The 11,554-nt window shown below is 35.5% G+C and overlaps 1 protein-coding gene across 3 annotated transcripts; it reads right to left on the reverse strand.

Moving 5' to 3' along the window:
• Positions 1 to 2,057: 2,057 nt before the first annotated feature.
• LOC120470513 (E3 ubiquitin-protein ligase RNF14) lies at positions 2,058 to 10,083 on the reverse strand. Of its 3 annotated transcripts, XM_089120986.1 has the most exons (8): positions 9,755 to 9,993; positions 8,174 to 8,334; positions 7,772 to 7,902; positions 7,139 to 7,624; positions 6,809 to 7,031; positions 4,793 to 4,965; positions 4,339 to 4,464; positions 2,058 to 3,145 (listed from the first exon to the last, which is right to left on the reverse strand). In XM_089120986.1, the coding sequence occupies exons 2-8, from the start codon at positions 8,322 to 8,324 to the stop codon at positions 3,140 to 3,142; spliced, it is 1,296 nt and encodes a 431-aa protein (XP_088977112.1). In that variant the 5' UTR covers positions 8,325 to 8,334; positions 9,755 to 9,993; the 3' UTR covers positions 2,058 to 3,139. The 3 variants fall into 3 exon arrangements, with proteins under 3 accessions (XP_088977112.1, XP_039515997.2, XP_039515994.2); XM_039660063.2 differs by lacking the exon at positions 2,058 to 3,145 and having other exon boundaries at positions 4,071 to 4,464; positions 9,932 to 10,083; XM_039660060.2 differs by lacking the exon at positions 2,058 to 3,145 and having other exon boundaries at positions 4,071 to 4,464.
• Positions 10,084 to 11,554: the final 1,471 nt, after the last annotated feature.

Below are 11,554 nucleotides of genomic sequence, written 5' to 3' on the forward strand. Positions count from 1 at the left end.
AAATAAAGTGTTACTGGGTTTGGTTTAGGGATAGTTGCATAATAAAGTCCTACATGTAAGATAAGATAGACTTCATTGTCCCAAAGGAAATTGGTCTTGGACACATACAATATAGTGTATGCTGATTAAATACAAGTACACACCAACAGTACACACTACACAGGCTGTAATACACACTCGTAAATACACATACCCACACAGCAAAATCCCCAGGGTCAAATTAACACTCTCAGTGTTTATACGAGTCCACACTCAGAGTGTTATAAGTAACACTGAAGCAGTGGTATAGTTAATGAGCTAATTAAGTGATTAATTGAGTTATAATTTAGCATTATTGAAGACACCTGATGATAATCACAAAAAGCATAATCACAAAAGGAAAAATGTATGTAAAATGGTCACCATTATGGTGATCGGTGTTTAGTTTACTTGGGCTCTTGACCCTTACATTCTTAATTTTAGATTTTATTTGGCTGCTGTAATTCAATTACTGTTGTACATGAGTTCCATTACTGTTGTACATGAGTTATAACAGCTAGATGAACAAATAGAAAAGGTGATCTGATGGTTTTGGTTGTGTTTAAACATAATCATTACTTGGCCTGACTCACGAGAGCATAATTTCTAAGTTAAGATTACCTTATGGATTATAGCAGGACTGTTTTTGTAGAGATGCCATTTTAACCTTTTCAATAAAATTCAAATAATCAACTCAATTAAAAAAAAACTTTTTAAAAAAGCATTTCAGGCAGGCACATACTGACATCAAAAATTAGCATATGGATCTCAACAATGGTGACAAACAAATCATCTCTTTACATAAGCTCCTGATTTATTCATGCAGCAATCCATGACAGGAGCCATGAATGAATTTTGATTGTTGGCACCCAGAATGCACTGCAACACACTTTATAATTGTCGCCATTGATTGAGATTCACAGGCTGATTCTTAATCTCTGTGTAAAAAGAAAAAATGTCTATTTGTATGTGAACAACTTTTAAGAAATTATCTGAATTATATTATAAAAGTTACAAACATCTTGCTTTTAAAGGACAGAGATGCTATAATTATTAAAGTAAATCTTATTCAGAATTAGTGATTCAAAAGTGATTCATTACAGTTAGTGATTCAAATCATGAGTAACATACCAATTACGATTTTGTCCTTCAGTGATTCTGCTTGTTAACATCAGGTGTTTTCAATAATGATCAATCATCCCTCAATTAATCACTTAATTATCTTGTCAACTTTAACACTGCTTCGGTGTTACTTATAACACTCTATGTTTATATGAGTGTGGATTTAACATAGGGGATTTTTACTGGAGGAGCAAAACGTAATGATTGTTCAAACACTAGATGGCGGTGTGCACTATAGGGTCACATCACGTGCTATTTAAACTTCCCTGGTGTCTGTGGGTTGTATTTGTGAGGGACATGTGGCAGGAACATATGGTTCTTACTACAGTGCAACATGCTTTTACTGTAAGTCAGTGGCGTAGCCACGAGGGGGCCTGGGTGGGCCTAGGCCCCCTCATTTACATGTCCGGTCCCCTCAGATTTCTGATTGTTTAAAAAAAAAAAAGTTGTTTTATTAGGATTGATAGATTGACCAATCAAAATGCTGCGCGGTAAAATGCAGCTTATTTTCAAACTTGATTTGTTTATATAACGTGTTGCGCGTAACGTACGCTGTCATCTTCATCTTTGCGTGAGAGTTAATATGCCGTGACAATGGCAGGCGCTCAAACTCAAAGTACAATATTACACTTTTTTAAAAAAGCACGGAAAGATCAACTTGATATACAGTATATATAAATAATGTTGCCCCCTCATTTAAAGACGGGACCCCCCAAAAATAAAATTCTGGCTACGCCCCTGCTGTAAGTGATATTTTTCAATAAATGGACAATAAACAAGAGCATCTTATCACCTTTCACTGGCTTATGGGAAAGCCATTACAGTTATCAGGTTTTTGTGAACACAATAAGTACAACACAATACATGAAACTAAATTTAAGTAAAAACCGAATTGGTTAGTTGCAAGAGAAAAAGAAAATGAGATGCATGTGTGGATTGAGAATGAATGTTTTGGTTAGTGCATAATGCATTCTTAACACCATGTTCTGAATGACGCCTGAAAGAATTCTATATATTAATAATACATGTATATTGCACAGCTGTGTTAGCGTACATGGACGGGTTGGGGAAGATGCAGCAACCTTCCCAAATAAGAGTGGCCTGTTCAGTGCCAGTGTCTGCAACTAGATTTTATTTGCAAAAAATAAAATAAAATCGTAAAAAAAAAGTATCAAATGACTGGCAGCAAAGAGGGCCAAACAAATACCGTAAAAACAAAGTAAAATATCCTAATTTAAATTAAGCGCAAAAAAACATTTTACACATTTTTCTTAAATGTTTTACAGAAAAATATTTATTATTATTATTTTACAGCTATCAACTGGATTATTACAACCAAACACTCTAAGTGTAAAAGCAATGCATTATTATGATCAAATACCTTTATTGTAAAAAAGTCATAAAAAACCATAGTAAAAAACAGTCAATGACTGTCAACAATGGCTGCCATACAAAAAACATAAAATTCATGTAAAATAGCCTTATTTTAAATAAGTGCGAAAGTAGAAATCCTCATTAAGCTTTTTAACAGAAATACAATTATTTCATATATTTCCAAAATTCTTATTAAGAAAAATATAAGTGATGTATGATTTACTGTCATCACTGCATCAGCAACTACACAGTTACTGTCAAACATGCAGCATTTCATCAGTTTTACTTTGCTCATCCTGAACTGAAGCACAGGCTCTATTCTTAAACACAATGGTAACCAACAAAACACACCATATAGAAACAATTTACATCCCAACAGAATATTAAACACTAACAGATCTCTCAAGATCTCTGCATCCTCAATCATTACAATCCAGACATTATGTATTGCATACTAACATTCTTACTGAGAATTAACAGATGTTTAGAAGTTGATTTTTTATGAAAAAAATAAAGTTTGATGTCACCATGATGGAGATCAGTGTTTGCTTTAGTTGGGCTCTTGACCCTTAAATTATTAACTTCAGTTAACTTCAGTTGACTTTGTTTGGCTGTTGTATCTGAGTTATACCTGCCAGATGAACAAAGAAAAAGAAAAAATAGTTATCTAATTCTAATAGTGTTGGTTATATTATGACATTCATCATTTGAATTTAATTTTTCGTGATATATTCTGTTGGTTACAAAATAACTGTTTCTGCATAAATATCCAGAACTAGATATATTATATAATGCATTTCTTAAAAGTTTTTTTTTTAAAGTCTTTCTTTTAGGCACACATAGACCTCAAGATTCACTCAATGCGTTTCAACAATGGTGACAAGCAGAATATTCAATTAGGAAAAGTAAATTACATAGAAAATTCAGATCATAATTTATTCATACCACAATGGATGATGGAAGCCATTAATGAGTTGTGATTGGTGGCAACAAGGATTATTATTGTCACCATGGTTGAGATTCACCGGCTGATTATTGATGTCTGTGTTTCTAAATAAATGCATTTGAAAGTGATTTGATCAGAACAATTTTCATTAAATGTAAAGATTTACATTTACAATCGAAAAAAGATTTGTTCATTTTGATGAACGAGTTTGAACAGGAGAGTCACGAACGCTCATCACAGAACAGAGCAAGGCAAGCATTTGTGGTTATAAAACTTAAACTTTTTTATTTATTTTTGAAATGTGTGATCATTTTGCTAGATAAGACCCATTCATCATCTGGAATTATTTAAAGCCCTTTGAAGCTGCACTGAAACTCTCATTTGGACCTTGAACTGTTTGGTTCCCATTGAAGTCCATTATATGGAGAAAATCCTGGAATGTTTTCATCAAAAACCTGAATTTCTTTTCAACTGAAAAAAAGACATGAACATCTTGAGTGACATGGGGGTGAGTAAATTATCAGAAAAAGTTTTTTTTAAAAGTGAACTACTCCTTTAACTTCATAGACATCCTTCTCTGATATATCCATTCTGTTCTCTCTTTGCTCTATTGTCTGTTTTTTTTTTTTTTTTTTTGTCACAAGCAAATGTTGGTATCGGAGCATTTTAATGAGTACGAGCACACGATCACAGTATCAGACCCGATACCTTATCAAAGGAAATGCATTAGCTACAGGGGAATCACATGACATAACCAGGAAACGTGTCTGGGAGAAACTACAAAATAAGACCTGAACAAAAACTAAAAACAGTCGTGACATCTGCCATATTTTTTTAGTTTAACGTGTCAGCAAAAGCCACTATGTGTCGTGGTCTACCAGGCACGGAGAGTTGGGGTCTCTGAAGTGGCTGTAGGGGTCCCTTCTGTCGAGAACTGCAAGGCAGATCCAGCAGAAATACTTTTGACAGGAAAAACAGGTCATCTTGTTACATCCCATTGTTTTCTATTAAAAAAAGTTTTTAAAAAAAGTCAGGGATGATGGTCCACAAACATGCAGTTTTTGAAAAGTGTGAGATTACAATAATTATGGATGTTTCTACATTTCAAGCAGTATTGATTACTGTATTTTTAGATTAACAAATGAATGGAATTTAGGATCAAATCTGATCATATCTGACGCGTCTTATACACAAGGCCCCGAGAATTCCTTTTCTATTGTTTTTCGCAGTCAAAAAATGAAAAGAAAATATAATTATTTTTCCAAAGGATCACACCTTTAGGACCACAAAAGTGAAATGTCTGTTTGCGGTCATGAGCTAGTAGTTGCTGACCTGAATGTTAACGTGACAAGAAGGGCAGAGTTTAGTGTTATCCATCACCCAGTCTTCGCTTAAAGCCTCATCCTCTGCTCTTTGAATTAGCAGTTGTTCCATCTCCTTTCCAAGTCGTTCCTTTTCCTTTTCACTGGCAGCAAGGTACTCATCCCTCAGCCTGCGAAGCTCAACTGTTGAAGAAATAGAGACCTATTATACTGAGCAAAGGAGAATATATATATATATATATATATATATATATATATAAACATGCTGTAAAAGAACATTCAATTATTTGCCCAGTCTCTCAATATTAACGTTTTTTTAACATTTACTTTCCACTTTTTTTGGAAATAGGCTCATTTTACAACTCCACCAGAGTTAGTTGGATTTTACCGTTTTCGAATCCATTCAGCCGATTTTCTGATATTTAGAAGAATATCAGTAACCAGACAGTTTCTGGTCTCATTGACTCTCATAGTAGGAAAAAAATATACTTTAATCTATAATTATAATGTAATTATAATATATATAATCTGGCCGTAAACCTTTGCAGAGCCACTCCACAACCTTAACCGAGGCACTTATAGACAGCATTGTAAGTAACACATTAACACAACTTGCGTAATCAGATTACTTTTTTAAGTAACAAGTAAAGTAACACATTACTTTTAAAATTAAGATAAAATCGACTGAAGATAAAAAATGTTAACTCTCTGAAGATCTCAACAGAGGAGGATTAAACAACTCCACAAACATCATTAACAGCTTCACTTATTATTAACCAGTTTGGGTTTATTACTGCCATTCGTCTACTGAAGTTTCTATTAGAATAAACAGAGATTTGGAAGTTGATGATTTGAGTTTTATTTAAGGTCACCATGATGGAGATCAGCATTTGCTTCAATTGTGCTCTTATCCCTTGACTTTTGCAGACAAGTTTTTATCTGGTTGCTGCAACTGAGTGTTTATAAAAACAAATATATTATGGCACGAAAGTCAAAGAAAAGTATGAATGGGTGTTGATTGTTAAAGATTCATGATGACGATCATCATTTAGTGACTTGTTTCACTGATCTCAGAAACTAATCTCTGATTAAAAGGGCAACATCACCTGTTTTATTCTAAACTATGAGTCTAGTGTCAGCACTGTTGTGACCATCACATATTATGAGAAACGTTACAAACAGTTTGTGTAGAAAAAGTTTCAGAGAAATTGTATTGAATTACCAAGACTCACACAGATATCGAGCATCAGTGTATGAATCTCAACAATGGTGACCATTAAAAATCAACCCGTGCTGCAATGCATGCTGGGTACCAGCATTACACAAAATGTATCCATGTCACTATTGTTGAGATTCATATGATGATTATTGATGTCTGTGTAAGTCAGCAAGGTATCATAACGTTTTTTTAAATCTGCTTGTCACAACAATGGACCTTACAGTAGAATCACAGTTCTATTGTAATGTATAATACAAGCAATACATCACCTGTTTATTCAGAGATTAGGCTCTGAAAAGAACATTTTCATCATCAAAACACAACCAACAACATATGATCATATTTCCTTTTTGCTTTTGTGCTTTTACAAATATGTTTTATAGAGATTAGGCTCTGAAAAGAACATCATCATCATCCCCTAAGCCTCTGTTCATTCTCAATAACAACTTCTGTAGATGTCTGACAGAAATAAATTATATAAAGTATATATAAAGTATTTAAATGCAGTGTAAAGTTTAATTGTGTATTAAGAAATATCATTGTTTTAGTGGACTCGATTAAAATAAGTTCAGAGTACTCATAACTATTGTTTTTTTATACACTTAATTGAATTGAGGCAATCGGTTTCCTCAAACTTGTTGGATTTTACAGTGATGAATATTGTTGGTTTTCTGACAAATTCCTTCATCTAGTGTTACTTTGGATAAAAGAATACTAAGTACACAAACGTGAGTTGCTATTCAAATAGAATTGATTGACCTAACTCTACTTGTGTTTATAAACATTGCCACTTCACTGTGATCGTACCTTCTTTGCAGAGAGAGAGGCCATGGTATGTTCGCTTGCAGAGGGTGCAGAAGACGAATCGGCAAGAGGGGCAGATGCCCATGTTGGCGTCAGGCTCGATCATCACAGCCATACAGCAACTCATGCGTGGACAATAAACAACATCTGCCATTAGGTTCAGACTCGACTGTAGAAGGAGGCGGTCATAGCGGGCAAATTCATCTTCACCCACCAGAAGTTTCACCTACAGTATAATAGCAGTGCAGTGGCATTAGTTTCCCAGCTAAAGTGCTTAATAGTCAAAACCTATTCATAGCTCATCCTCAGGCACAAACACGCAAGAAAAAGTACCTGTGCAGGAGAAGCCAAGGACATACACTCCGGCTCAGGACAGGTAAGGGACTGGACTTTGCCATCTCTAATCTGGATCTGAAAGTATTCCTTCAAACATGTCTTGCAGTACACATGCTGACACTCCTTGAAGAGCAAAGAGTTTGAACCCAGATTCTCAGAGAAGCAGATTCCACAGTGAAAAACCTTGCTATCAAACACCTTCTGTTTCTGAGCTTCATTAAAATCCAGCAGCTGGGTTAGTATATCAGTGTGAGGGTCAACTTCTTGGACTGCTCGTTGGTCCAACTCTTGCACTTTGCTGTCTGACTGGGTCTGACCAGATTCATAGTGAGGCTGCCCACCAATGGTTTGGATCTCGAGGGGAGATTGGAGGTTCAGGAATTCCAGAGTTTCTTCCTTTAGAAACTGGATCCAGGTAAAAAGAACCACAGTCCCCCTGTTCTCTTCCCAAAGTTCATCCAGTCTCTTGCAAAGTGTAGTGATCTTTCAGACATTAAATAACTTATTAATTGAGCAGAGATTATCTCAATGGTTATGCCATGATCATGCCCAATTGAAAAGACCAAATAATTCTATAAATAAAAATACAAAACTATTTAATGTTATCATATAATTGCTAAAAATAAAAACCTGAACTCTTGAAAGCCATTTGGAGCTTAAAGTGAAGACTGGAGCCAATGATGAAGGGTAGTCTGTAGGAAGCTCAAAACTCAGAACCAAAGGGGGGAGAAAAGATATTCCACACTCTACGCATGCCTCCCCTATGAAAAATATGCACAAAACATCAACTTATAAAGACTTTGGGGGACACATGCAATAAAGCTCCAAAGTTATTTGATTGTGATTTATATGATCAAATAAATATACTTAATAAAAAAAGACTTTTTATCTCACACCTTCGACTTTTTCCTTGGTATCATGTTTATTATCATGGTTTAGTAGTATATAGTAGTTCAAAATACAATATTTTTCAAAATTACTACGTTTTTACTTATTTATTTATTTGTAAGCAAATCTTGTATGAAATCTTACCCTTGACTAGCAGTCTGAAGTTAGGAGGAAGCTCAAGGCACAGATTGATCTTGCCGCTCTGTCTTGATTCTGTCCTGTGAAACTCCTCTCCATCGTATATGCTCTCTAGAGCCAGCAGTTCATCTGTTTGTGCTTCCTGGTCGGCTGACATTTGAACATTCCTGTGATAAAAACAAGTATTGTGAAACTTCTCCAATGGATTTTTAGACTGCTAACTGCCAAACTGATCCATGACAGCGTAACAATATAGGGACTGCATGTAGAAAATAAGGAGTGAGATTTTTGAGCATTTTTGAGCATTAGTTGAACTGAAGGAACACAAGTGACCATGATCGTTATTCACGCTGTGAATCTGGCCAATCGTGGAACAGCTGTGTCATCATCAGAGCTTGTGCAGCTGCTTGAGAAGCTGAATAAACCAGTCGGTCACTCTCAAATCGCTCTCGCGGTACTTAGGTGGCATTCGTCACAATCATGTGGCTTCAGCGCTGTCTCAAGTCGGACAAAACTTCCAACCGGCATTGACTGCTTCAAGTCAGCTGCCGATCGGTCCATGCAGCGCTGCATGAAGTCGAACAAGATAGCGATTCCAGAGGGAAGGGCTCTGATGATATCCTGAATGGCAAAACATGAGGTAGGGGGCAGGGTTTGTAGTTTGCAGTTGGATATACTTGGAGAAATGGTGCATTTCGGTTGCAAAGGTGGCGCTAGTGAGCACCTAAAATGGCACCCTACTGTTTTGTGGACTTGACGGACACATGCACACGGTGGGCATTGCAAGACCAAAAGACCTTAAGTGCAGATGAAAGTGTGCAGGGTTATTGTTCTAAGAATCAAAGTGGCTTTGTTTCCTCTCCTAGATTTTTCCACAAGTCGTAGGAGAGCCTGCCAAACAGCATTAGTGCCAACCTCAGGCTGGATTAGGCAAGGACACTAGACCTCTGCAAAAAGGGCTCGGCATGTGTTCAGTCATTTGAATGTTAAATTAGATTACTAGCAGTCAATCAAAGTCATACATAGGCTAGTTTACAGTACAGGACCCAGGACGCAGAAGTCCCCAAAGTCTCAGGAGCCGCAGCCACTATACTGGTAAACACTTTGTATGTTAAAACATCTCCTCACACATGAAAGTTTGTACCGTACGTGTCTACGTTTTATCGCAGTGGGTAAACTTTTACGACGGTCCCTTATTTCATGCTTCCGCGTGTTATTCATCCATATAATAACATTTGGCTGTTAGTAATTTGTTATGCCCGTGTAAATATTGATTATTCTTTAAAACTAAATGTTGTATTTAGATGGAAATCAATGCGAGAACAGATCCTTGCAAGCTTTTCTGCATCTCATCCCTTAATGAACCATGGTTTTATTATAAGTGTGCATGGTCTTTTGACAGATTGATTACTTGTACAGTTTGACTACAAATACGAATACCATGGTTAAACTAACAAAAACAAAATTGTGGTTCCCATGGTCTAACTAGGCTATAGCCAAACCATATTTAATTTTTTTATTGGTATTTGGCTATAGCATGGTACATTTTTGTAAGGGTTGTTTAATACAATGCATACTGGTACTTACCTATATACGGTGGCACGTTGTATGGTGCAAACTCAACGAAATAAATTAAATTAAAGGGTTAAGACGTATGATAACGTCAACAACTAGGCTACTTTGACGCTGAACTGATTCACTCTTTTTTAAAATGGTCGGTCAAGAAATTTAAAATCTTCTAATGTAGTTAGTATTCTTTCTTACTTCTTCTGCTTCGTGTTCTTTAACCAGCTCTTGTTCTGCCACTATAGGTGTGATTCCCTGTGGATGTCGATAGCTGACCGAGTCTTTCTGCTTGGTCTTAAAGCCTTCGTTTTACGCGAACGTCTACAATTATTTATCTCTCACCGTCTGTGATTAAGCACAATAATCGTCCAAACAAATGAAGGTAAATAATCTAAAACTATGATTATCAATCATTTCTCTTCTTTTTTATTTCTCATCACACGTGTTAAAATATCTACTTTGTTTGAAATGAATGCGCATTGCTTTACTTAGGGCCTAAAAAATAGTGATTTCATATTTCCTTTAAGCTGCATTTTAAATTTTGTGTGATTTCTAGTTCTATGGCTGACATTCCATAATGCTGCTGGAAGAACTTTTTGTAAATCGATTTTTAAAGAGTTTTAAAGAATTTCAATGCTGGAAGATATGGCGCTTTTCCGCTGCACGGTTCAGTACGGCACACTAATTCTACGGTCCTTAGATGCTGTTAGTGAAAAATGCTCAAAACCTACACAATGAAATAATGACGATTCAATTTGTGTTGCTTTTCTCTCGATGCTCAGACCGACCACGACAAATTCAACAAGTTTTATTAAAACAAAGCAAACAAATGCAATAGAAAAGTACGGCTTCACAACACCTTAGTGCAACTTTTAAAAACGTACTAAAACATTATCATAATATTAGCCAGGAAAAGGAAAATTACCTTCATTTCATTTTCACACAGAACTTTTTTTCACACAGGCAAAATTATTCTTCATCACTGATGGTTCACCAAGAGATGTAGAAATATTGTAGATATAAGCAACATGTATTTGCCTCTGATATGTCAAAAGCTGATGAATGTATACAGGGGGAAATGTGAATGTTATTATACATGAATTGACAAAGTGCAATGGATAAAGTGAATTAAAAGCAGTAAAAATCCTGCACTTTAGTGTCCATTTCCTAATTTAGAGCAAAATAATAACTTTTAAATAATATCTCAGTGAAGTACACCAGCATCTTTAGCATACAGTACATTAAACGTGAAATTTACTCTGCATTTCAGATAGATAAATATACAGTACTCCATTTAAAGCAGGAAGATTATAGTACACTGTGGAGGATTTCTTTGATAATTTTTTGCTAAAAATGTATTGTTGACCCAGTACCAAAAAAAAAAAAACAGTGTTCAATACCACTTTATTCCTTTAATGGGTCAATATGATAATCTGTAAGAGGATTAAAATGTTGATAGAGATCCCATTATTCCATTGCACCTTTATGTTTGTCGAGATATTGCACTTCTAAAGACATGATTTGGGGATAAGTGGGGATAATAAATGAATTCTAATCTACTGTTTAGGGTGAATAGTATGTGACTATATGGTGTTTTGGTGAGGTTGCATGCAAACATCAATTTCAGTTGGACTAAAGCAATAATTTATCTTTTTAAAATTTGAATAGTCCAACTGTTGGGTACCAAACTGTTCAAGGTCCAAATGAGAGTTTCAGTGCAGCTTCAAAGGGCTTTAAACGACACCAGACGACGAATAAGGGTCTTATCTAGCGAAGCGATCGGTCATTTCAAAAATAAATAAAAAAGTTTGAGTTTTATAA

This window comes from Pimephales promelas, chromosome 16 (assembly GCF_988280905.1).
Source record: "Pimephales promelas chromosome 16, fPimPro1.hap1.1, whole genome shotgun sequence".
NCBI lineage: Eukaryota > Metazoa > Chordata > Actinopteri > Cypriniformes > Leuciscidae > Pimephales > Pimephales promelas.